Genomic DNA, 27,673 nt, shown 5'->3' with positions numbered 1-27,673 from the left:
GTGGTTCCTTGTTTCTGTGTATGTAATCTGATTTTATTGCTTTGCGTGTGCACATATTTGTAACATCTTTCTTTGTCTCAGTGTGCGCTCCGAGTGCAGATTTTGCGCGCGCACGTTTGTGAGCGCTCGTGCCGGTGGAGCCTACAGTGGAGTCAAAGCGCAACGGGTCCTCAAATAGAGCCGGGCTGTGGAGGGAAAGAGAGAGGCTTAGAGGGACGGAGAGAGTTGGACCGTCTGTGTGCGTCTGTGTGCGTGTGGAGGGAAACATATCTGACGAGGATGAAAAAGTAGATCCTGCATCTCTCACCTGAAGTTTGATTCAACCACCAGCAGAAGCAGCGGCGGTGCTCCATGAGCGGAAAAACGAAAAGCAAAGAGGATAAAGACCATGCCGCCAAGGGTGAGTGATGATGAACCCGAGTCGAGTGTGATCTTGCTGGTTTTTCCTCTTTATTGTGAGAACAAAAAAGGAAATATTGGGTTTTATGATGATGCTTAGATCAGCATGTTGGCCACTTCTTCCCATTGTCCCCACAACCCAGAGCACAGGGCACAGAAACTGGACTACTTTTAAATATCATTGGCATACGTTTCAAAATAAAGGATATAAAAAAGTAAATTGTATCTCGAAATTATAATAATAACTGATGTAAACTATATATTTTCTCTGTACGAGTCTTCAGTTTACAGTTTATTTTAAAGGAGGAGACCCATAACCCTTGCATGCTGCTAGGCTCCATTGTGCTCAAGATGAAGCATCCGATATATGTCTGTATTATAAAATCACTGACACAGGCTGTTTACCCCACAGAAGGCTCTCTGGGTCTCAGATGTAATTTCAGCGGCGCGCACACACGAATTCATTTTCTCCCCTCTGGACAGCAATAAAATCGACGCGCGGTGGACACCGCAATGGAAACTGGGAAACTATCATTGCCATGGAGACAAAAAAAAGGGTGTTGCCCGCCTTATCTATGCATGAGACCCGTATTCATTCACAAAAAGCAAAGAAATGCAGCGTGCAGGGATTTTTTTTAATTTTTATAAAAGTGCAATGGGATGAGGTCCATATATAAAATACAAGAAAATAAAATAAGCTTAAAAACATGGTGAGAAGCGTTTCTAGTGGAGGGTTTAAGTCCTCCTAAGCTGGGTTGAGCTAACTCAGCACAAACACACTGATGTATGCCACAGCATGGATCATACAGTAGGGAAATCAAGACTTTAGGTATTCAAAATATGATCTTATACCATCAAAAAAAGCATGTTTTCTCCCTAAAAATCCAAAATTGTAGTTGCTGTTTCTTTGCATTGTTCTTTGCAATGATCTTAAGTGTAGGTTTTAATATTCAATATAGCATTTATGATGATGAGGAGTTTATTTGTGTTGTAAATCTTCTGCCATCATTATGTCTAAAGATGCAGCAAACTAAACACAGTGATAAAGTTTGAAGACAGCAGTTGGCCTTTGCAGATTTTTACTGGAAGAAACTGTGGCAGAAATACTGGACAAGTAATTCAGTATCAATGATTACACATCAAAAATGAGATTCCATAAACAAGATTTAGGCAAAAATGAGATGAACTACTGGATTCAAATAGTCACACAGTCACTTAGTTTCCTCCTGGCATGAAGTGTCTCCATACGAGGTAAAACAGTTATTAATCTTTTAAATTATACATACAGTCCACAAAAGTAAAATTCAAGAGTGAAATACATATCATCAAAATCTGCATTTGTGCCTTTAAAAGTAAAATGTTTTGCAGACATATGAGTATATTGATGAGACCCTTGATGCAATTGGTGGACGTACAGCTCATACAGTGAGGAAGAGAACAGTGGAGACATGTTTGTAGTTGTGTTTCTGAGAAGCTGGGTAGAACTGGAAGAAATACTGGATTTAAATGCTGGTTGTGCCCCAGGCAAAGATGAACTCTTCCCGAGAAGACAGAAAACACTTATGTGATAACAGGTTAAAAATAATCACATTTGTATATGCCCCTTAAGGTTTGCGCAGAGATGCTTGTGTGACTGCAGTATACAGAGGTCATGTACGGGGCTAGGCTGAGCGCTGCTTTTTAGCATAGGTGTGGCATTTAACCAGACCTTCATTTACAAACCAGCGTCTTTTCACTTGTAAAACAAAAAATACTGTTTGAAAACACCACAAGTTTTCTTCCTTGCTTATTGTGGTGCACTAAGAGGGAGGATAACACCAAGTTGGTAATAACTGGCCACATGGGGCAACAATGAGCCCATTCCACATCCAAAAACAAACTCTGACGTCCGACATAAAGGTGAATGTTTTGGTTTGACAAGAGAAAAGACTCCAAAGATGTAGTGTAGTTAGTTTGGCAAGTGTGCATCTGTTTAACCATCTTACCTCACTGAGCTTTTCAATGGGATCTTCTGAGACAGTACCAAACGAGGCTGGCTTGGCAGTATACTTATCCCAGAAAAACTTAGTTAACAGATTACAAATCAACAATCAAACAATCAAAAATAACTAGAGATTAGATCAGGCCAGCTGCAACGTCGATCTGCTTCTTCAAAGTGCTATTTGTGACTCTGGAGACAGACAATAGATTGTTGAGTCTCATACCTAGGTCTTCAGATACTGATGTTTTGGGTTGGTGGTTCCATCCGACTACCAATCCACAGCCTTGGTATTTGACGACCTGGGAATGAGACTCAATTACCTATATCACCTGTATTTCTCCAGAATTAGCACCTTTAAAACAAATGTGTGCCAGGGGAGTGGAGGCGGGGATGGTGATGGCGGGTGGGGGAGGGACATTAACCTTTTCCATTGCAATGGCTCCTTCTCTACCTCCAGCCCCCCTACTTCAGGTGCTTTAGCTCAGACCACACCCATCTTGAAAACAGGGCTTCATTATGATCTCAGTTACACACTTAATAAGTTTCATGACTGCATTTTGCATGACTGCAATGCTATGACATTGATAACATCTGTCAACAGACGGACAGACACAAAAAACACATGATGACACACACACACTCAGAAAGTGACAACCAAACCAACCCTGCTCTTGCGGCCGGTAATAAAACAAATACCTACAAATAAAGCTACAGCAAGTCAATATTTTATAGGTCACAGACCTGTAAGGCTGGATGTCACAGTTAAACTTCGCTGAGCCAGCAGGGGTTGCTATAGCAACAAAATGCTCAACTTAAACTAACAGCTGCTGGCAGACTAGTAATAAACCTTATTTATGGTAACCTTTACTCATAAAGCACCTTTAAAAGGATACCAAGCAAACACATCAATAAACAGAGAAAGCAATAAAAGCGAGCCAATAAACACGAGGGGGTGATTTATGAGATGATACATCCACTGAGGGGCCGCAGCAGTAATAAGCTCTGTACACTGGAATGGATTCCAGTACAACAGACCTGTAATGAATAAAGTCTGCCTTTGTGACACCAAATATTGTGACAACAAATATTAGACCTTTAGTATAATGCCGCCCAGTGCAACCTCAGCACATACCATATAGTCTCAATAAACTGTATTTGTTCAAGGGCTAATACATTTCTTTACTTTGTACAGGCGTCTTTATGTTTTGCTCAGTGTATCGTGAGCCTGAACTAAAAGACACCAGCGATGTTTGCTCTTACGATCACAGAAATACTTCAGGTCTGATGTACTTTTTGATTAAAATATCTTCAGCAGTGACTCACTCCCCCTCGGGTGGACAGACATGCAGCGGTATATGTCACCTTGCTCTGGTCTTTATATAATAATAGTGGCATTAAGGATTAAGTTTGGGTAGAACAAGAACTCATTAACATCTTGTTCTTAAAGAGATTAGGTTTATAAATGTGGATTAAAACTACTTATGCCTTTGCATGCGGGTGTGTGTGTGTTTCAGTGTGTGTGTGTGTGCGTCTGTATGTGGACACACAAATAAGCAGCAGGAGAGGATTCACATCGTTAATTAACCCTGATTGTGACCCAACGATATGGCAGCAGAGGTCAACATTGCACAGCAATTAAAGGCCCGTCCAAAAGATCAAGCCCATCTGACTTTTCACTGATGAAGTGATGTCAGCATGTCGTCCAGAAGTAATGCACTACATGCACTAATGAGAACAAAACTAATGAGCGAACTTTGGTGATCGCCTGCTGTTTACAGCACCATCGTCAGGTCAGAGTTTCAATGTGTTTTGGTTAGTTGTGTTTATGAACACATATCTGCATAACTAATGACATTCCTGTCAGTCTCAACTGTGCTCTGTGCTCAGCAAATGTTAGCATGCTAACACATTAAACTAAAAAGGTGACCATAATAAACATGACTGTATACCTGCCGGACCTCAGCATGCTAGAATTGTACTTGAGAGCATGTTAGCATGCTCAACTTAGCATTTAGCTCAAAGCACTAGTTAAAATTGCCCCGGTTTTCTCAACAAAAAGCCAATGGAATTTTTCCATTACATTTTTGATTATTGCAGAAAATAGGCTCTGTGGGAAACAAAAGTTTATGATACTCACACATGTGTGGTTACAATGGAGGAAAGAAGCGCTGCTTGGCTCTGATGGCTGGTCCGACAGATGCTCTTTGGTGAGGCAGGTAAAAGTATGCAGACAACCTTCGGGGAAAAAAGCAAACACCACTTTAATGGTTTTTGAAACTTAAATGCATTCAGTAAGAAGCTAACATTAGGCTATAAACTAACTGTGCCATGGTTGCATGACTTTCAATGTTGCCAGTGCAACGAGACTGTAAAGCTGCGTTCAGCATGATGGCATTTATTGTCCTTGACAACCTCTGTTGTCTCATTAAATTACTTGTAAGCAACCATTTTGAACCTCATTTTGTGTGGCATTTTTGCTTCTATTAATGGGACAGCCAGACAGAGGGGAAAGTTGGGAGAGAGAGGGAAGACGACATGCAGCAAAGAGGCATGGGTCAGAATTCAAAAGTGGGATATTTACTGACATATTTCTTTGTCTTAGAACAACATGTAAACATTTCTTAAAACCGCAGATCTTAATTCAGGCATCTAACCAAAAACCCATTCAATGAACCCATTGACTCTGAAACAAGAGAACCAAAATGCTAACTCATTTCCAGGGTTCAAGCTCATTCCATCATCACCCTATATAGCCTCATAAAGCTGATTGTGAGGCTGCAGACTTTTTTATTATTACACATTTTGTCCCCCATAACAACGATTAATTGTCTCATAATTATGACTTTGCTCTGTTTTAAAATTAGTTTTAGATCCTGTAAAGATTATGTTTCCCATTATGGCATATCACTGACAGACACAATATTCTGGTATATTTGCACCAACTAATTCATATTACCTCCTGTCCACAATTATTGTTACTACCCTGAAATTATTTTCATTTGTTGGTTCTTGGTCACCAGGAGGGCAAAATGCCTATGGCTCCATAATTTCAGAGTACAACGAGTGATGTGCTGAAATCAGTGGAAAATTTCATAGCTGTTATACCTTAGTTGTGGCTCCTGGTGATAAAGTAGTCCATATTTTGTCCTGCCTCATGCTACAATAGATATTTTCCGTCATAAACTGGGACTCCTGGCAGTTTGAGAGTATGGATAAAAATAGAACTGTGACGGGGATGCGAAGGAGCTCTCAGTGCAACAACACCTTGTGTCTGTAGTCGACTAGAAGTCAGTCCTTAAAGCTACAGTTGGTAACTTTTATGAAAATGCCACTGTAATCTGAAAGAAGTACATGTGCCATATAATATGTGGAAAAAAATCATGTCCCTCCTCTTTCTACTGCCTCTAATAGCATTCACTTGAATGAGATTGTGATGCGGTCAGGAACAACAAGCAGAGCCAAGGAGACTTGGCTGCAGCTGTCAATCACTGTTTATGAACTGCGGTCAGACTGTCAAACCAGGCAGCGCTGAGCAGATATGAATAGAGATACTGTTACTGCATTATTTATTTATTTTTAGTGTACTCTTCAGCTGTGAAATGCTGGTGGGTTTGGTACTTGATTTAACTGTATCCAACATGGCGGCCTGGTCACAAACTTTCTCATATTAAAGTACACTAAAATATGTTTATGAAAATATTAAAGGTGAGAAACAGGTAATGGAATAACAGAATCTTGATTCATGTTTGATCATCGCTGCCTTGTTTAACAGTTTGCCCGCAGTTCACCAGCAGTGACTGACATGACTGAATATGTGTAAGAGACTCCTCAGCTCTGATTGGTTGTTTTTGATCACATGCAAGAGGGACATTAGAGATGCTACAGTGCAACAGATTAGGCAGTGGAGTGTGATGTTTTTCACAGATTATCTCTCATTTAATACTGTGTGAAGTAGTAGTAGTAGTAGTAGTAGTAGTAGTAGTAGTAGTAGTAGTAGTAGTAGTAGTAGTGTGGCAGCGATCAGACCCTTAAATAAGATAGGTAGAGACAGTGAATTCAGGTATGAGGGGTTGCAGACTGTGCACAAGAGAGTAAAGGAGATAACATGATGGCTCAGATACAAAAAGATTTTATTCTGAGCTTGTCATTACCCTTTCATCTTGTACACACACTCACAATTTCCTCAGTCTCCCCTTTTCTGTTATCTGATATATGGCGCCATCTAGTGGCTAATAATGTGAATCACTGGCTGTGAAAGACAGCTGATGCACTCCAAAATCTGATGGGTGACTTAATCGAGTCCTCCCCCATCCCAGTAGACTACAGCTATTGAATACTGGCTACCTGCCCAGGCTGTGGGGTTAGGAACCTTTGCCAAAACGTACCTGCTGGCATCTTTGTGGTTTGCTATTTCAAGCCAAGGCTACAAAGCTATTCTGGGAGGTGTTAGGTGTTTTGTTCAAAGCTGGAATTGAGTTTTACTTCAGTTGAGACGACCAAAAGAAAGACAGATGGAAAAGAAATGTGACCACAGGTACACAATGACCCATCATTGATCCATCTGCTTGATCTAATAGAGTTATTTCCTCATCACAGGAAGCCATAGCATGATGATACAATTATGTGGGCATGAACTACAATTAAATTGATTCCCTGAAAATATTTCTTTTTGTAGCCTCACAGAGATTTGGGAAAATCAGAATGAGAAGCACATTTATTTCAAAGATTTCTTTTCTCAGATAACTTTGATGTTTCTTTTTCTATTAGCGTTACTTTTCAAGTTGCTGAGTGTGCATGTTCCCCAGCAACATCCTGCTTCACTGCCTTCAATGGCTTTTATAGGCTCCTATACTGCAGCATGTGCAGCAACAGACACTCTGCAATCTGGAATACTCTGTGTATCATCTAGGTAATATGGACACTGCTGTGTTTTAACAGGCTGCTTCACAGGAAGCACAGGAACAGCACAACAATGTAATGGGCTGATATTATACAGCTATAGAGTGGCCATGTAGACTGTGTGTTTTAATCTGGACTGGCAGCATTACTCTGACTGTGGGTATTATGATGGTGTGCATTGAGGATAACCCATGGAGAGAGATGTGATGCATTAGGTGTATGCATTGTGTGTGCTATGTGAATTTATCTTTATTCTAAAAATCCTTTGAATTAAACTGGTTCTTTTTGAAGTTTAAGAAGTGTTAGATGAGTGATGTAATCTTTTTTTTTTTTTTTTTTTTCATAATTGGAGCCTGAACATGCAGTTTTGATGTCGTTTAAATCAGTAGTTCTAAACCAGGGAGGAAGTTTCAGGGTGTCCCTAAAAAAATAGGAAATAGTTTATTTTCACTATTTAACTCACTATAGATGTGAGCCCAGTGGGAGTTAAAGTCATAAGAGTGACTATTCTGCTCCACAGTTACTCAACTGTGGTTGACAGTGATAGTGTTCTGGTTTTAATCATATCTAACAACCACAATCGCTTTAAGATGTAGGTTCCTGAAGTGAAATCTTATCAAAAAGGGGTCCATGACCGAATGCTTATCAATTTAGGGGTTGAGAACCACTGGTTTAACTCATCTTATTCCAGTGTGAAAGCCTCTTATGTTATCTGTACCGTCTGGTATCAGCTCTCCATTGAAGTTATATAATGTTTGAATTGAGTGGAATATTCAATAACCTCTATGCTTTTTATAGTTGAACCATTCTGTCAAATGGAAATAGTGTACTGACTGAGTGCATCGTTTCATCTCTATTTCCCCGAAATTCAGCCCATCATATTTGGTATCTTTGGAAAGTTGAGATCTCTGCTAAATTATAATTATAGCTTTGTGGGAAAAAAGGTTAGATTGGAGGCAGTTTGAAGGTAATGACCACAGTTAACTGTGTCACTGTGTTGTAAATTGTGAAAAGTGCTACAAATTGCCGTTTTACCAAGTTTGTTATATTGTTAAGTATATGTTAAGTTAATTCACTTTACCTGTCTTTGGCAAAGTGAATGTCATCGAGCTTTCCAACCCAATCACCAGAACTGCAAACCATGGATACATTACATTTGTATGTTATTATGTAGTGGATATATTAATAATTTATATTTCTTTATGTTTCAACAAAGCTGTGGTTAACATGTGGGTAGGTTTAGGCACAAAAACAGCCTGGTAATGGTTAGAAAAAGATGATGTTTAAAATAAAAATACCCATTTTTGATGGCACAAATGCTGCTGTACTGTATATATAGCAACGTCTCTGTAAAGAACAGCACTTTGTGAGGCACTATCCCGGTGAAAACACAGCAATGAGTTACTAAAAAATAACCAGTTCTATTGTTTGCTGGTCTCGAACAGTGGTCTGCAGCCATCTTGCCTAAGTGTCATCATCCCCTCCACCTCCCAATGAAATTATATGATATGTATGAAACATACACATGTAACATATCTGTGGTTTGCAGAAATGCACAATGCCAACATTTTTTGGAGACCAGCTGAATTTCTTAGTCTTGTTCCTTTTCTGTTGAGGCTTTAGTCGTGGCACTGTGTGCAGTAAATCATAATCACAAAGTCAACACTTTACACTTGAAAATCATTCAGTGCTGCAGCTCTTACAGAGGCCCATGACTGTTTTTCAGCTGAGTTGATCTGAAAGGTTTGGTTGATGAACTGATTAGTAGGCAGAGTAATAACTGGCATCTTTTGTTTTCTTTCTGAAAACTGAATCATTGTTATGTTATTTTCATGCAAAAGTGCCAAACATGTCCTAGTTCCAGCCTCTAAATTATGCTTTTATTTGTGTTATTCAGTATTAAATGGAACTAAGGTTGGTTCAAGTTTGGTTTCGGAGTGCTGGCAGGGGAAAACATGCAATTTAATGACATGACCTGAGGCTTTAAGAAATTATGAGGCTTTTTAAAAACTATTTTCTGACATTTTATGGACTAAGCACTTCATCAAGAGTATAGATTAACTGATGATGGATTAATCCTTAGATGCAGGGCTAAACTAAGTTTTCAGATCAACATAAGGCAGTTTACTGACACTGCAACAGGGTAAAAAAAAGTCTTAGAAACACTAAAAATTTAAATCTGGCAGGGATGACGTGTCTGTTGTGTTTAGGTTTCTGGATCAAATTTATGTCCGCATGTACTGAGAGCTTACTCAGATGAAAACAGAGAGTTCCTACAAGTAGCACAGTAATACTCACACTTACAAATACTCACACAGACTGACAGACACACACGCACACACTGCTTCCTCGATAGATCCTTGGATTTGGGAACGGCCTCCTGGCTCGCTCCCTCTCTTATTGTGCCAGATCAGCGGGGCCTTGAGATGAATCATTAATGACCGGTTCCAACGGCTTAATGGCCTCTAATGTTCTGTAATGATCTCCCGTCAACGCCATGTGCGCGGCCTTAATGGATCCAATGCCGTGGAGAATTCTCCGGTTTGAACTTCAGTAATTCCTCCTCTTTTAGTCGAGCAGCACACAACAGGAAGTGCGAAAAGCCATGAGCACAAGACTCCGGAGCTCCACGGGCGCAGCATGAGTTTCCCTCTCCGCCGATCGACCTCAGGTAGGACCGGGGGAATGGTCTGAAATGACGAGATTTGACCCGGACTATGGCACGGAATTCTTACAGAAAGCTGCACGAATATTGGCACAACTCGGGACTCTGTGCGTAATATGCTTTGGGAATAGGCTGCTAGAGGGGAGACGGGATAAATGTACAATTAAGTACAAGGAGGTCAACAGAAGTCTCCAGAGGGACTTCTCTAAAATACTGCCTCTGTGCTTTTGTTGATGTTACAGATTCAGTTTGCTTTCAACCTCAACCTGTTCTTTAAATATTCAATTCTCAATTATATAAAGCTGTGTTTGAATTAAAGCCATCATTTCAGAATTAACTATAACGTGTTTTTAACTCAATTAAAACTTGCATCGCTGTCCGTGGTGCTGAAAGCTGCGCCGGGCGCGCCCTGCTGCTGCCAGGCTGCTCGACTCTAAACACTTTTATTAGATGCGTGCGCTCATTTGCAAACATTCATAATGCATGCACTGTTATTCAGGCTCTAAATATTGTTCTGCTGCATCATTTGCAGCCTTGAGAGTACATTCAGCTCTGAAGCATTTCAGGAATTGAGATCTTGAAGTGGTGTCAATGTCCTGTGCGCACTCACAGGGCAGATTCCACTATAACTTTTTTAAAAATATGATAGAAGTTAAAAGAACACAACTTCTGGTCTTATTTTGGGAGCGATGATTAAATTTTTCAATTGGCTTAACATGAGTTTACACCAACGGCCTCAAAGACCCTGAATCAAAAGGCTAAGCTTTTGGCACTAATCCCTTTACTGCCAAAATCCATGCGTGGCGATTTCTCACAGTCTACCAAAATTATATATATATTTATATAAAGTGTCCCAAATTTGATTCAAGCTTCTTCAGTGCTGCTTTTGATGCTTTGCCTTCTAAAGGCCTCAGCGGTTTGTTGCCAAGTGTTTTACTCTATAATGAACACAGCCATATGCTGCTGTCTGTCTGATCATACTCTAACTGGCATTCACGGTTAGACTGTCACACACAGCAGGGCTCTTTCTGGATATTTGCTGTGAATACTGTAGTTTTCTTCCATCTTTTTTTTTTTTTTTTTTTTTTTCTTTTAAAAAAAGTCAAATTCTACTGCCTGTAGGCGGCGCTATGGAGCTCCAACCAAAATCTTAGCAGTTTATAATAGACCAGATATACCAGCACAGATTTATCTTCTATTTACAATCTATATAAACTTTAATATGTTTATTCCGTACTCAATCTATTCATTTATTTAATGGGGATATTTTTAAATCCTGGAAATCAATCCCTTTCTAATTCTTCCCTCTGTGTTCTTTGGCTGCTTATTTGTCTGCATTGATTCAAGTATTGATTGATGTGTTTTCTGTAACATTTCAAATTATTCAGTTGATTTAAGGCTCAAGGCTGAGAGCTGCAGGTGTTTGTGTTCCTCAGAGTCACCTTGTTTCCGGCAGCTTGCATTGTTACACTTTGTTACCCTTTGCTTGTGTGGCTTTTGCTTTTAGGGGGCACGTGGTGTGGGTTTAAAAGCAAGGAGCTCATAAATGAAAGATGAAGGCCCGGCTTTCAGTCATTTCATTACAGTGGCTGCGCGCGTTTGCTCTCATATTTTGATGTTTTAGATGACATCACAGATTGGTTATGGAATATTTTAAGTGTCGTGTCTCTCGGGGAACGCAGGGCCTGTGGGCTGAGCTGTACACTAACACCTCAACTATATTTATCTGTATATTTACAAGGGTCTTACCTAACCAGGAGGCCTTGGTGTAACTTTAACTCCTTCGAGTCAAGGACAGGCTAAACGCTCCACTTCAGTGACCAGGTCCTGACCCCAGTTGCACGGTCCATCACTCTCTCCTCCACCCAGCGAGCTACAGCTTACTGAGTTTTCCTCCCCTTCAGTCATGTAATTTACTGCTCACCACATCCTCCTGCTCTCCAGCCATCGATTTCCACTACCTTTTCCACTGGTGAATGGCATGCACTGGCTCTGCATGCTGCTGCTGTGGCGCCAGGTGCCACAGGTCCACCTCCGCTGGGAGTCACTCGGCTCTTTTGTCCGTCGCCTCGTCCTCCTCGAGACCACTTGGAGTTGCAGTTGCCATGCGCCGTTGCAGCTGTATCTGCTCCCTGACAGCTGTGCATCTGTTTTCCTGCGGGGGCTTTGCTCGCGGCCAGTCGACACGCACGAATTGGGTGATTGCTGCTGCATGCGCGCATCTGCTCTGGTGCGAATGCAAAAAGGGGGGAACATCCAGAAACCGACACATCCGGACTGAAGTGCTGTCTCCGTTTTTCACCTCCTTCTTGCAGGCTGCAGCCTTTCAGCAGTGGTGAACCTCTGCACCAAAATAAGATGAGAGCCCCTCCTTTCTCCCCTTTCTCTCTCTCTCCCTCACACACACACACTCACCAGGTCTCTATCTCTCTTCCATTACTGTCCCTGCACTTCATTTACCTTTATCTACACTCCTCCATTTGTACTTTATTTCTTCATGCCTCCGCACACATGTAATATCTCCTGTCTTCTTTCTCCACTCTCTCCCACTCACACACTCACTCACTCACTCAATATCTCTCTGGCTCCTTTGCCTCTCCATTTTTTCCTCCTGTGTTTCATATCTCTCTGGCTCCTTTGCCTCTCCATTTTTTCCTCCTGTGTTTCATTCATCTTTCTCTTCTCCCAATCCATTTGTAGGGTGTGCATTTTCCACTTGCTTCTCCCCCTCTCCCTCTCCCTCTCACTCACACTCAATATCTCATTTTCTCCCTGCCGCCCCCCTTTTCCATTATTCCTCCTCTCATTAATTCACCTGTCTGTCTCCTCTCTCCCTCTTATTTCGCTGTTTATTTTTTTTTCACCCCGCCTCCTATATTACACCCCCCTCCACACACACTCCCCTCCCTCTCCTCCATCTCAATCTCCCTGCCTATCACACATCAGTATTCAGTGAACATGTAAATATCATGCCACGTGGGGTTCAGGGCTACAGGTGCCCTGTGAGGAAGAGCTGACCTAACGCCCCTCATTGCACCCCAACGCCACAACACCCCCCTCCACACACACACACACACACACACACACACCACCACCACCACCACCACCACCACCACCTCCTCCACCCCCCTCCTCGTTCTTCTTCCTCGGGGCGGGCAGGGCTGCAGCAGTTTTATGAACGGCACGGCTGCATCATGATCCCTTTCCCACTGAGCCAGCCCCGAGCTGTTTCATTGACAAACATTCCGGTTGCTGCATTTCTGTCACGGACAGCGTCGAGGAGCGGAGCATCGCCGGGGGAGCGGTGCAGAGCAGCAGCAGCAGAAGCAGCAGCAGCAGCAGCAGCAGCACAAGAGGAAGCAGCAGCTGCAGTCATCATCAACAACAACCCCCGGTGTCGTTCGCACCAGTTTATAAGCTGTTGATTCGCCACTTGGACCCGGACTGGATCCTCGCGCACCCCCCCCTCACCTCCCTCCGCGCTCTCTCGGGACAGCCAGAAGAATCACCTGAGGGGGGGATCAGACAGCTTTTGCCACTCGGACCCCTTGGGGGACGCGAGGCGGCGTCGTTAACGCTCACTCACTGGCACATTACTGGATTTGTTTAACGACTTCCACATGAAGCGCCCGGACGCACCGATGGAGGATTCTGGACGCTTTTGTAAAGCACGGATATCTGCGAGACTGCAGCGGCCGGTGTGTGATGCGAACTGAGCCGTGGGTGGTGTAGACCCCCTCCCCGCACCCCACACACCCCCACCGCCTTATCCACGTACACCCCCCCATCCCTCCCAACCGGGACGCACAGTCTTGTTTCACTCCACCGGGGGAACATGTCCCGGGCAGCGGCTATCGCCAGCTCCCTGATCCGCCAGAAGCGGCAGGCGAGGGAGCGGGAGAAGGCAAATGCTTGCCGCGGCAGCGGCAGCCCGAGCAACAGCAAAGGCACAAACGAGAAGCCGAGCAAGCTGAACGTGTTCTCGCGTGTCAAATTGTTTGGATCGAGGAAGAAACGGAAGAGAAGGCGACCACCAGGTCTGAGAGTGAAAAGTGGGGAAGCCACGGGCTGCACCACCACCTCAACCATCTTCACCACCAGCAGCGGCAGCAGCAGTAGCAGCATCATTACCATCATCACCACCACCACCAACCAACACCATTTTCTCTCATCACTGAGGCTGGTCCTTCATCACTTCATCATTCATCAGCTTCTGGATAGTCTCCTCCTGGCAGGGGCTCAGGAATTAATCCTGTTGCATGACACCACAAACATCACATGTGAATAACTTTGTGTTGTCCCACAGCCAAGTGTTGTAGCAGTGTGTGTCTGTGGTAGCTGACGGAGATCTCAGGGAAAAAAAACAGGCTCCTAATTTCAGCAGTGCTTGCGCTACTTGTGTTATCATGTTACATCTGTCAAGTGTTCTTTGATTTGTATGTGCGACACAATGCACAGGGGTCAGGGATTGACAGCGGGCCCTCAAGGCCCAGTGACTGGAAATATAAATGGCCTCTCCTCCTCTGATTCTTCCGTCTTCTCTGTGACTGCTGGATGTGACACATGTGAAGACATGACAGTGATAAGGAGTGAATGCAGCTAACGTGTCTTCTCTCCTCCTCTCAGAGCCCCAGTTAAAGGGCATTGTGACCAGGCTTTCCAGTCGCCAGGGCTTCCAGCTGCAGATGCAGCCTGATGGCACCATTGATGGAACCAAGGATGAAGACAGCACCTATGGTGAGTCTAACTCTGGCCTCTGGACAGAGAGGAAAAGACTATTGGCTGTCCAAATTTTATCTGTGCCCACTGATTTTCTTCATTTGCCAGCTACTTAAAAATCTGCTTGGGCTGCAACTAATGATCATTTTCATTTAAGGTTAATCTGCTGCTAACTTTCGACTAATGGGTTCATTGTTTTGGATTAAAATACCATAAAATAGTGAAAAATGTCCATCCTATTTTTCCCAAAGGCCAGGTGACATATTCAAAATGCTTGTTTTATCTGACCAAAACCCAAAGTTATTTAATTTACTGTCGTATATGCCAAAGAAAAGCATACAATTATCGCATTTGAGAAATTGGAACAAGCAAATGTTTTGTATTTTTAATTTGGAAAATGGCCGAAACAATTCTATTGTTATTGTTATTATTGCAGATACATTTTCTGTTGATCCGATCAATGAATCAACTCAATGTTTCAGCTCTGAAATCAGCTTTAATGAGCTTTAGTTATCATAAATAGAACCAATGACAAAGGTTTGGCTTAGTGCTTCTGCACTAAGGGGGGAAAAAGCTCTGTGTTGTTTGTATTTCTTTTAACCAATCACAATCGTCTTGGGCGGTGTAAAGCCCAGGATGCAGCGATGGTTGGTGCTCTTGCAAATAGTGTCAGGAGAGAACTTGTTTTGGTGGAGAGGCAAGTGCTGGCATTAAAATGGCTACATCCCCACAAACATAAACACCACATAAAACATTAAAAGCTGCCTCTAGGCTGCCAGTTCAAAGATTGTGTTTGGTGTTTTACTGTTTACCATCCTGTTCTAGTAAAATGAAATGAAAATTAGTGACAGCACAGGTTGACTCACAATCAGTCTTTAGACCTCAATTTGCTGCACTTATAAAGCAAAGGAAGATTAAAAAGGAATAAACACATTACTGTACAGCAGAGAGTGAAAAAGGTAAAATAGAACAGCGACACATTAAAGGTTCAATTTCCAGAAACATCTGATTTGGTTTAATTCTCATTTATCCACTTTGGTGTTATCATCCGAAACCAGTTTAAATCCAATTTAATGATAAACTTCATTCTGTGGAAATCTGTCTGATGTGGGAATTTAATCTCAAACAGTCGCTCAGCAACATGTCAAGTGTTCATTTAATTAGGAAACTGGTGGCCGCTTTTCCTCCGAATGTCGGATGGTATCGTGGCAATCTATCCGTGTTATGTTTCCTGCTTAAAGTAATCGATTACATATCCACAGGATGCACACGTTGCAAAAGATACCGGGGGTTGAGCTGATCCAGTGAACAGATCCTCTCTCGCTTGCTCAATCTCACACACACAGGCCACAACAACGTGTGATTGATACGGCTAATTCAATCCTGTTGTTGTGCTTCAGACGGCAATCACTCTCCTTCTTGTGCGCAGTTGGTGTTGCCAGCGTCTCGCATTAATCTGCTGCTCCTTCTCAGGCCACCAACTGTTGTGTGTACAAAGAGAAAGACGTGGCTACAAAGGCAGCGTGTTCTCTAATTACATGATTACATGGCGTGTACATCATGTAGACGCCCACCCACGTGAAATCAGCGCACCGTGACTGGGTTTCAATGGATAATCCATGTAATCCACATCTCCATATAACCGCAGTCATTATAAAAAAACATGGTTGGCCAAATGAGTGTAATTAAACGAGGGCCTGGCTCATCAAATTGCCTGGAATAATTATGTCTCTGCTACAGAGCTTTTACTGTCGAAACATATAAATAACAGTTTTGCTTGTGCCTGCTGAATGCACACCAGCGGAGAAAACAACAAATATGATCGATAGTATCAGAGTTGCGACGCTTCGATACACCCAAAATGGTTAGGCCAATGTGATGCAGCTTTAAACTCATTTTGTTGCCACTGTAGATGCTTTCTGTTCATCCGACACGCATGGGCAGACCTTTAAATTAGGACTTAATGTCATACAGTATTCACTGTAATGTATTAAGTGTGGGACCCAATCAGCTTAACGTTGTTTGAGGAGATTATGTTTATTAATTGTGCTGTAGCACTCACATGAAAAGCCATTGTCAAAGTACCCTGAACCTTGTAGTGTCTATAAGCCTGGGATTCTCCTGCTTACATGTTCGGAAGTAGGAATAAGTCCTGGGAAGATTAGATGATTGATAGAAACAGTCTGGTCATTGCTTGCTCTTATTTCAGCTTCCGCAATGACTAATATAATTGACCATGTTTACATAGCTGTAAAGTAATCCAGGTAATCCGATAAACAAGTCCTAACATGTCGTTTAGCCCGTAAAATATAGAAAACTGGAACAGCTGATGCTTGAGCCAGGATTTTGTCAAAGTTTCCCACTGATGGCCGACTTGTTCGACTGCGAATACAGCCTCCATCCTTCATTCCTTCAACCACCTTCTTGAAATGGTCATCGTTGTGATATCGGTGCATAAAAACCTGTTGATATCAAACTTGAAGTAGGTGTGTTTCTCCCTCTGATCAAAAATCGTGGCTTTTCTTTTGGGCATGCTTCTTTACTCTAGCCTTGGAAACTCACGATAAGTTGGTTGGTGCACAATGTATCCATGACAACACTCAGAGCTAAACGTAAACAAGCAAGAGGCCGTGTGTCGCCAACTGCGTTAATAACCCCAGTTGAGACGCATATCCCAAACGCACTGTTTACATATCCAGAGAACGCTCCTAAAACCTGAATATTATCGGCATATCCCACGTCTCAATCGGGAAAGGTTACATTGGGAATAAGGCCTTATTTGGAATATCCAAATGGAATATACTGTTTACATGATCCGCTTCAAATTCAGAATATTGTCAATAATAGAGAAATGGAAGTGTGTATGTAAATATCTTTGGGTATTGCTCAAACAAACAAGACACCTGAAGGCATCACCTCTCAATCATTTTTCACTACCGACGATTAATTGGATATTAAAAAGCACAGTTGACAGATTAGCTGCTAGAGTAAACAGTCCTCAGTTGTAGCTTTAGTTGGTATGTTTTCATTTATAATAGCAGAAATAGCTGTTACTCTGTAGGCTTCACTGATGAAACCTGTCCTTGCAGTGCGAAATGTTTTCCAGACCCTGCTTTGCGACGTGCCTTTCGCTAATTCTAACCCCTTTTCATCCCACGCTTAATGCCGGCCGCTAAATCATTAGTGTAATTCAGTGGCCTTAGCGCCTGACTGACCTTGTAAAATAGCTTCTCCGTGGCAAAATGGAGGTGTCACTGTACCAGATGCTACATTGATATTGATGAGAATTTCTCTCTCCGTTTCCCCTCTGTGTTCACTGTGTGTGTGCCTGTTTGTTTGCTGTGTTTGTTGTTTGTGTGTGTGTGTGTGTGTGTATCTGTGTGGGTTTCTGTGTCGTGCGTAGCTGTGTTCAACCTGATCCCGGTGGGGCTCCGCGTGGTGGCCATCCAGGGCGTTCAGACCAAACTCTATCTGGCAATGAACAACGAAGGATTTCTCTACACCTCTGTAGGTCACCACGCACTCACACACGCCACACCACCATCACCACCATCATCATCATCATTACAGACCATTAGGGACTGAAATCTCTTCTTTGGGTCGGGTTGAGTAATGAAGCAGCAGCTCTCAGTGTGACCAGTCTCATTATCATCCTATCATCACATCGATACTTTAACTACAGTGTTGCCGTGTGAGTCAGCTGCCACTGGGTGTTATAATCCAGTGTCTGAGCCTCCCTTATCTATCCACTGATATTGTGGCTTCACAGGATTGATTTCAGATCATCCTCCAGCCTCCTTTTGTTTATCTCCCTTCAGTCATTCTTTGATAGGAAGATTACTTTTTGTCCATTTACACGCAGCTCCTGAAATTTGTTTTTACGCCTTTTTTCCCAGATAGATTTTACACATACATCCCCACTGTGCACAGGATTTTCTCAGACTGGTCAGGAGGCAGTGTTGGCTGCAGTGCAGTGCATTAAGTGCCTCACTTTAGCTCTTGAGCGGTGATGGTGGGTGGTGTAGATGCAATAACAAAAAAGACAACAAAAATAACACGCACTTGGAACAATCTAAACAAGCCTGCGAGAACAAAAGATGAAAACTAACGGAGAGGAAATAGAAAAAAAGGCACGCACCTCAAAGCAATAACAGCCATGCTGCTACGCCTGTGCAGGCACGTATACCAACACAATATCTGGCCCATCGTGTCCGGTCCTGGGTGCTTTGCGTCAGTCATAACACTCATATCAGTTGTGTCATCTTCACACCTGATATTAAACACACAAAATATTTATACACAAAGCACAGCAGACCATCTATTTATGCTCAATCTATTTGGAGATCAAACACAAAACTTAATTAAAATCCACACAAGATTAATGGCTGACAGAGAGGAAGAGCACTCTTTCTGTATCTTTCCGTTTCCCCCGGCAACCTGGGCACCATCTTTCTCTCAGTGGGCTGGTTGGTATTCAAGGGAGTAGCCGGTTGCTATGGAGATGCAGGAATAAGGAAATGCAAATGTCAGCTGTCCTAAGTTGGTGCAGTTTGTTCTCCGAGACTACCGCCCGGCCGAGATAATGATTCAAACAGTGGATCAAGTGATGGATGAACACACTGATGGCAATATGGTGGAATGATTGAACACTTTTTAATGGAGTCACCATTACAAGCTCATACCTTCTGTGACTCAGCTCCTTCTCTGCGGCTACCGCCCCCCCACCTCTCCATGCCTACTTAATCACCTTCTTGTCTTTTTCCTTTGATGATTTGTTCTAATAGATGTTAAACTTTCCCCCCTCAGGAACATTTTACCCCGGAGTGTAAGTTCAAGGAGTCCGTGTTTGAGAACTACTACGTCACCTACTCCTCCATGCTGTACCGGCAGCAGGCCTCAGGTCGGGCTTGGTACCTCGGGCTCAACAAGGAGGGTGGAATTATGAAGGGGAACCACGTCAAGAAGAACAAGGCCGCAGCACACTTCATACCGAAACCGCTCAAAGGTAAGGCTGAGAGGGGAGGGAGCTGCAGTAAACACTTCGTAAGAGTTTAAAAGAGTGCTCCACTGATTAAACACACCCCTTTAAAACTGTCAGATTCACAATATATATTAGTTCATATCAAAATCGATGCAGAAAAATTGCGGTTAAAGAGTTTTTTTCGCTTAGGAAATTTCCTAACTGAGTGAAATGATCCGGAAGTATCTAAGTGGCAGCCTTGATAAGAGCTGATCGAATTCTCTAAATGCTAAGGAAAGGTTCCTCAGTGCCTCCTTTCTTATCTCCTTTAGCATAGGGTACACTAGACCATCCCTTAGAGATAATGCAGTCACACTGTTCCTCGCAGCAGCGACATTTAAACTGACCCGTGTCAATAACATCCACCATCACATAATTACATAGCCTCGTGTAAGTGCAGTCAAACTCTGTATGCACCACAGTTGTCTTTTCCTTCTTCTTCTTAGAAATTCTCCTTCATATCCTTTCTTGACCTCATGACATTTTCCATTAAGGTCAAGAGAAAGCGTTCAGGAAAAAAAGATATAGGAGATAATAATTCTGACAGTTTGACCATAGCCTTTCTTTTTTTTAAATCCATTCTTTCTTGATGAAACTTGGCACCTATGTTACCTACAATGCAACTTGACTGATGGTAGTGTAGTCAGACATCCTGGTGTGTTCTGCGTGTAGCTAATGTAGCCTTGAGCTGCTATCCCTCCCTGAGGAGCGGGCTACAGAGCTCCAGTAAGCTCACTTTTTCTTACTCCACACCTCCAGATTTTTATCATTCCCAAAACTTGTAGTCTTTTTAGACCCAGCTGACACTGACTCAAGCGACTTAAGGCAATATGTCAGACACAGCTTTATACAACTTAAACAACAGAATATGTGACATCATATTTTCCAGTTGAGCTGAGCCCTGTCTATTTCAAACTGGTGAGAAAAGAAAGGACACAATCAGAAATATCTCCTGTAAATGGAATAGGAAATGGATTACATTTATAAAGTGCTTTTTTAGTCATAGTGACCACTTAAACCACTTTACAACACAAGCACCAATCACCCATTCACACACTCATACACTGGTGGCCGAGGCTACCATACAAAGAGCCATCAGATAAACATTCACACGCACTGACCCGCTGATGAGCAGAAATTTCGAGTTGAGTATCATGCCTAAGAACAATTCGACATGTAGACTTCCTCTACCTCCTGCACCACAGCCGCCATAATAACCACCACAGGGCCAACTTGTTGATTGAGCTGACTGAGAAAATGGGTTCTCTGGAGCTTTAAAACATACCTGGAGGGGATTTTTTTGAATATTCATATAAAAAATGGGCAAAAATCAAGGTTAATGTTGGGGAAAAACATCCTTAATTATTGTTTAACAAATTTAACATTCAAAAACTAATCTGCTTCATCAGGACTCTGCAGGTGTACTTTGATCAGATTTGATTGACAGTGGCCTCCCCAAGGCATCACAAGCAAACAATCCATTTTGCCCAGTGTGATTGGTGCACATGAATATTTGACATCTCCTGTTCCCAACAGGACCCCGTCCCACTTCAAATCAGTTTCTTACTGTATGTGAAATCTTCCTTTTTTATTTTTATTTAACAAGATTCTTTGGATTTGTGGGATCAAAATATTGTAAACACAAACATATGTTCACAATAGACTTTGGTGTTTTCTGTAGGTACAAAATTATGACTTTCATACTTGTTAGAGTGTATCTTTCATGACTTTGAGAGCTTAGCACTCAAAATCAGGCTATCAACTGAAAAGACTCGCAGAAAACACATGGAAAATGTCCAGCTTGGTGAACTAACTAACAGCCCACCACCCACCTACACTCAATTTCTTGAGCTCATCTTTTACAGATTAATATAATAGGACTTTATGTGATTTTTTTTTTTCAAGAGGGAGACTTTGCTTTTACAGACAGGAAAACACATACCAAAGCCACAGTGTAAATGAGAGACAGCACACATTAAAATGTTGGAAAATGTGGAAATAGAGCAATAAAGAACGAAACAAAAACAGAAAGAGAGAGAGAAATAAAGATGGCTTTGATTAGTAGCTCTATATTATCAGTGGATCACATAACAACTTTCACTGCAGTGAAAGGTAGACGCTTTCACTGAAAACCATCTGTGCACTACCTGGCCAGCACCACTCAGCAGACACACAAAGATGGCGTCTAGCTGGTGAACACAGTGGAACATTTAGCAGCTAAAGAGCCGTGTAGTTTTCTCAGAGATTAGTCGAGAGCAAAGAACAGCCAAGAGGAGAGTGAATAGTGGACACAAACACGACTCTAAATGAATGCTAATGTTGCTCCATACCTGCTGGGTATGTAATTGTTTTCCAACAGGCTTGCAACTTAAAAGGTGATTTGTGTCAATGTCGCATTACAACTCGTTTCTGCTGCCTCCGAGTGAGCAAAAGCAAAACAAAAACAGCTAATGCAGGTTTATGGAAAAAAACTAATAATACAAAGAATAATTTGTATATTATTATTTAAAGGAGCTGCATACCACATTCAGAGCATACACTTTATAGTCTAGTTGGGTTTCCATCCAAATGCACCATGATTTTTAACTGTATTTCCAGAAAATCTGCATAAGAAAATGCAAATGTATGTGCTTGTCAATCAACTATTGTTACAGAATATTAGGAGATGGCAAATCAAGAGAAGCAGAGTGTGGCACTAATACTGCAGCCAGCTTCCATTGTGCCACTGCAAAGAAGAGCGCCAGTCAAACAAAGGAAAATTATGAATGTATAATAGCAGAAAATACACTGGACAATGAAATAGAGTTTTGGACAACTAAAGTGGGATTTACACTCATGTGTCTGCTCTATGCAGCGCCTACGCCGTCGCCTACGTATGTGGTACGTGCGGTGGTGTATCTGTGTCACTCTGCATTTACACCTCCAAAACACTAGTCGGCGGCGGAGGTTTCTGTGAAGTGCTGTAAAGTTAAGTTGATTCAAAACACAACCAAAACACATATTAAACATGGCGTACAATATTACATTTACAGTATGTGCTCTAAGAAGAGTTCTGGTAACGACATAATTTATTAACTGAATCTGTTTCCATTGCACTTAGTTGCATTTAGCTTTTATTGATACTCTAACATTTCCACTTCCCCCAAGTGTACAACCTTTTTTTGAATTTGTGGCGTTTCCACTTGGGTTTTTCATGTACAAATTGAATATGTGTATAAAACGAGGCGGATGGAAGTGCACATTATGATTCAAAGTCTGAGCCGGGATTGCCTGCACACGGTTCTCAACATGAAGGTCACTGAGCCAGCGGCTAGCTGCTAATGGTACTAACTGCGCAAGTTAACCTGGGGGGAAACCAGAGGGTGGGCGTTAAGCTTCCATGATGACGCTGTACCGCCACAATGGATGGGGACGGTGTTATCAGCGGTAACTGCTGTATGGGTGAAGTGCAGACTAGCAGCAATTAGCTAGCCAATGGGATACAAACATACACTGACATGCAAGCGTGGCTGGACCGTCCACCTCAACAAAAAACAGAGAAGCTCAGATTACAACACACACACAGGGAGCATGACTTCATTCCCTGCTCAAGATGCCATTACTCCACTGTGTCTTCACATAGGAAACAGTTGTTTGCTGCTATATTAAAGCTCTGACTCTTGTAAGCTGCACCTGTACGACTAGAGGTCATCATTACCTATATTTTTATGGATCATTACATTACAGCTTAGCACTGCAGGAATTCCCCTTCAGCATAAAGTCAGAACTTGCTCTAAAACCAGAATTAATGAGACTGTTGTATAAAGCAAACCTCTCAGTTATCTACGTGCTGAGGAACTAAATGTACCTAACTGCCTGGACAAGGCATGCATACCAAACCAGAGTGATTCAGTTCGACCAACAACTTAATTAATATTTTATTTAATGATTCTTCTCCCTTTTGTGTGTGTCTGCAGTGGCCATGTATAGGGAGCCCTCCCTCCACGACCTGACAGAACTCTCACGGTCAGGCAGCGGCACACCGACCAAGAGTCGCAGCGCTTCGGCCCTGCTTAACGGCGGAGGGAAGTCGCCCAGCAACAATGACTTATCCTAGCCCCACACCCCTCACACCTCACACTCACAAACATACACACACACACACAAGTACACACTCACAAACATACACACACACACACACACACTCACAGATCTCAGGCCGACATGCCCACACATCAGGCTGGTGAGGGGTGGTAGGAGGAGGAGGTGAGGAGAAAACGAAGGAGGACAGGAATGTGTTCTTCCACTTAACGGAGCCCACTGTGACTGACTGTGATGTAAATAAATCAAGGACAATCAACCCGTCTGGCTCTGCTGCTCTGGTCTGCAGAGGGACAGGACCTGTGAATCTCTCCCCTTGACTACTCTTCCTGCTGTAACATAACCAGAGAGAACAAGGGAGGGAGAAGGAGTAAAGAAACGAGGGACAGAGAGAGTCAGTCAGTCACATAGTCAGATAAACAGACTGTTACAGAGAACCAAAGAGTCCAAGTATTAACTAACTAAGTTATTGCAGTGAAAAGGAACGTGACGAGAAAGTTAGAGGGTGACAAAGGAAGGAAGGAAGTCTTTATCTACTCTACCGTATGCTATGTTTACACAGAGCTCATGGGGTTAAGTCATATTTTTAAAAATGACGAACGTATTCCTTGTACACTTATGAGGATCGATCATTTGTTTGCATGCAGGTGCGTCTGTGTGTGTGCGCGCGTGAGTGTGAGTGGTCACGCTGTGCTTGCAGTAGGAGTGTTGTGTGCGTGTGTGGGCAAGCGAGAGTGTGCGCACGCATGTGTCTGGGGGGGGATTTTACCTTTTTAAGATCTGTTGTATATCAGACAAACCTCCTGAGGGCTTTAGCAGGTTAAAATAAGGTTTACTGTATATGCTTCCATGCTTACTTCTTACAAGCAATGCTGTTGTTTATCTTTCCGTTTGTTGTTGTTGTCCCTTGCTGTTTGTTTGTTTGTTTGTTGTTGCATGGAAGCTTGTGGACCTCTGCTCAGTAGCAGCATGCCGAAGGTCCGTTTTTTTTCTGGTCTTACGTGTTCCTGACCTAAAGAGAACACTAGTGAGCCAATAGTGTCGTACCAGAACACTAGTGAACCAATGGGAGGGTGTTGGAACACTACTGGACCAATCATATTGCACCAGAACATGAATGGACCAATGGTGTTGGACCAGAACCACAACCACCTGGACCAATGGGAGCACAGATTAACTTACTATTTTGGTTCCTGCTGTGGACAAACTAGAAATGCACTAAATAAACTCTTTCTAAAGAAGTTACTGTCTTTGTCTTCTTTTTTTACGATCTGCACCTGTGTTTATGTCTTATTGAAATGATTTAAGTGTAGTTTACAATATAAGAGGTTAAATCGCCCAAATTACAATACAACATATTTATTGTATTGACCTCTAGTTGTATACAGATAGATTTGGTTTATATGGCCAGGTTTTGTGTGATCCACCACTGAGATTTCTGCCATCAATTTGTGTTATTTGTGGACGATACCACTCTTTTATGCTCCAGAGAGGATTTACAGCTGCTTTTGACTGAGATCACAACAAATACTAATAAACTGAAAAGATGGATTGTCAAAAACAAACTGTCGCTAAATCTGACAAAGACCAAAATGATATTATTTGGAAACTGAAAAATTGATACGCAAGTGCAAATGAAGATAGATAATGTTTAGGTAGAAAAAGTGTGTCAAGATAAATTTCTGGGAGTGATACTGGATCACAAAATCAGCTGGAAACCTCAATTAAACATTAAATCAAAGCTGGCAGGGACCATTGCAGTAATGGGAAAATCAAGACACATGCTGGACCATAAATCACTATACATCCTCTACTGCTCACTCATTTTACTGCATCTTAATTACTGTGTGGAGGACTGGGGAAACACCTATGAATGCGATTTATATACACATACATATTACAAAAAAAGCCATTAGGAGTGTACATAATGTTGGATAAAGGGAGCACACAAACACACTGTTTTTAGTCACATCATGCATTGAAATTCAGGGACTTGGTTAAGGGGGGGGGGGGGGGGGGGATATAATTTAAGAGGAAAATCAAATTAAAAAATCCTTGAAAAGTCTGTGTATTTCAGTGTGTGGGGTGGATTTATGGAATGGGTTACACAACTATAGAGCACTTTAAAAAGATGCACAGACACAGTATATTTAGAGGGGTGATGTGATGGGTTGGTTTATTTATTTATCTGGGCTTGGTTGAGATGGGGTGTGAATATTTAATATCCAAGACTAATGTTTATTTATCTATATTAATGGTTGTAAATAAGTTTGGGATAGTTGTTGACAATTTCCTTTTCAAATGAGACATGAATACTGAGAAGGTGGTAGGATTTTAAGTGTACACTTCTTCCTACTCCTTTTGAGCATGTCTGTTGATGTTTTTTTTTTTTGCTCAACGTAAAAGTCACGCATTTGTTTATTAATGCATTCACCTCATTACAATAGAGCTGAATCAAATTTCATTTTTGATGAGATAGTTCCTATTAAAACATGTTCATGGTGACTTCTCATCCAGAGTAACAGAGACACTGACAGGGCTGTTTCAAGACACTCTGGGGGCCTACAATGGAATAAATTACTTATTGACTTATTCATACTTCAAAAACAGCATCAATGAGTGATTAACATAGGGGGGATCCTGCTCCGCCATGCCTCTGCTGTTCAGGTATTTCTGGGCAGTCATGAAATCAACAAAGAGGAAATTATTGGACCTGGAGCCGTTTCTGGGGGCCACCTTCCAGCTCGGGGCCCTAGGCAATTGCCTAGTTTGCCTGTCCGGTTGTGACGGCCCTGGACACTGACGCTAGACAGAAACGTACCTGATTTTATTAATGCAGTGCACATTAATAACTGACCCTTTGAACTGACCCTTTAATTTCTCAAGTATGGTTTTGTATCAGTCCGTACAGAGGATGAAGGAGAACTCCTCTCACTTTGTGATATTTCATTAGTTATGATCAGGTTTATTCACACTTTGTATAATTCATATGCTCGCTTATTTAAATAGAAAAAGATAGCAGGACAAGTTGATGAAGATATATATCTGTAATGTTAATGTTCATATTTATTTTTGTAAGGCAAAGACAGTTGGTATTAAAATCTATCATACACTTGGACTGGTTACTATTTGTAAGTCAGATAATTGGTAATTCATATTATTTACTAAGAGGTTTTTGTAAGATCGATATTTGGTACTTACTTTTATATACATACGCCTATGGGTTATTCTTGTGTGACAAAGTTAAAAGGTAATAACTGGTTTATTTATAAAAGTCTAAGTTATGGGTTTATCTATATGAGGAAGCTGTCTGTTTTATTTCAGTCAGTGACTTATGGAGAAGGGGTGGAATTTTATACTTCCTCTCACCTCCTTCGAAAGTGTAAATCAAAGTAACTACACACTGACAATTGCTTTTCATTATTTCTAAGTATTAATTGTCTTTCTGTCTGTGTCTTGTTTGTATGTTCATGTCTTTTTTCGTTCTTACACGTTTGAAATACTCATTAAATACCAAATATCATATATCAGGTTTTGAGGCTGTACTGTGTTCACAGTGGCAAAGTGTATTTAAAGAAATCTACTTACTCATGTTGGTCATTTTCCCAGTGGGCAGGGTTATTTCCGGCTCGCGTGACACAAACAATTCTTAGTAAAAACATGTTTTGAAGGACAATATTGTCATCCCTGCCAAAATTCAAAACACGTATTTGTCACACGACAGATTTTGCTCCGAGACATATTTTTCAGCGTTGTAACTCCCATACCAAACATTTCTCTCTGCGGTCTGCGCTCCCACGTGCCACACTCAGTGAGTGGGAGGAGACACCCACCTGGTGCAATTCCTGTGGCTCTACCTACCCTCAGTGCTACAGCATCCAATCAGATTTAAGCCTACTCACATAATGTG

The 27,673-nt window shown here is 42.0% G+C and overlaps 2 protein-coding genes across 6 annotated transcripts in view; one reads left to right on the top strand and one right to left on the bottom strand.

Annotated features, from left to right (window-relative positions):
* Positions 1 to 27,567, bottom strand: part of LOC126388232 (uncharacterized) — a 29,974-nt gene extending 2,407 nt beyond the window's left edge. The window contains exons 1-2 of one of the 3 annotated variants that reach the window (XR_007569731.1): positions 27,352 to 27,567; positions 4,518 to 4,615 (exon numbers count right to left, since the gene is read on the bottom strand). Coding sequence is in view for 2 of the 3 variants with exons in the window: in XM_050041227.1 (XP_049897184.1) it covers positions 4,518 to 4,615; positions 11,869 to 12,166 (396 nt within the window). In the remaining variant the exon portion in view is untranslated. Of the gene's footprint in view, positions 1 to 4,517; positions 4,616 to 11,868; positions 12,252 to 27,351 lie in introns of those variants that run through there. The other 2 variants (XM_050041227.1, XM_050041228.1) reach the window with 2 other exon arrangements.
* Positions 134 to 25,008, top strand: fgf13b (fibroblast growth factor 13b). Of its 3 annotated transcripts, none has more exons than XM_050041225.1 (5): positions 134 to 400; positions 14,571 to 14,681; positions 18,067 to 18,170; positions 19,470 to 19,668; positions 23,640 to 25,008. In XM_050041225.1, the coding sequence occupies exons 1-5, from the start codon at positions 352 to 354 to the stop codon at positions 23,777 to 23,779; spliced, it is 603 nt and encodes a 200-aa protein (XP_049897182.1). In that variant the 5' UTR covers positions 134 to 351; the 3' UTR covers positions 23,780 to 25,008. The 3 variants fall into 3 exon arrangements, with proteins under 3 accessions (XP_049897182.1, XP_049897183.1, XP_049897181.1); XM_050041226.1 differs by lacking the exon at positions 134 to 400 and adding an exon at positions 9,867 to 9,950; XM_050041224.1 differs by lacking the exon at positions 134 to 400 and adding an exon at positions 13,140 to 13,981.
* Positions 27,568 to 27,673: the final 106 nt, after the last annotated feature.

The sequence above is a fragment of the Epinephelus moara genome, chromosome 3 (genome assembly GCF_006386435.1).
Source record: "Epinephelus moara isolate mb chromosome 3, YSFRI_EMoa_1.0, whole genome shotgun sequence".
Classification (NCBI taxonomy): domain Eukaryota; kingdom Metazoa; phylum Chordata; class Actinopteri; order Perciformes; family Serranidae; genus Epinephelus; species Epinephelus moara.
The sequence above is the reverse complement of the archived record's forward strand: the minus strand, read 5'-3'. Positions and strand labels throughout refer to the sequence as shown.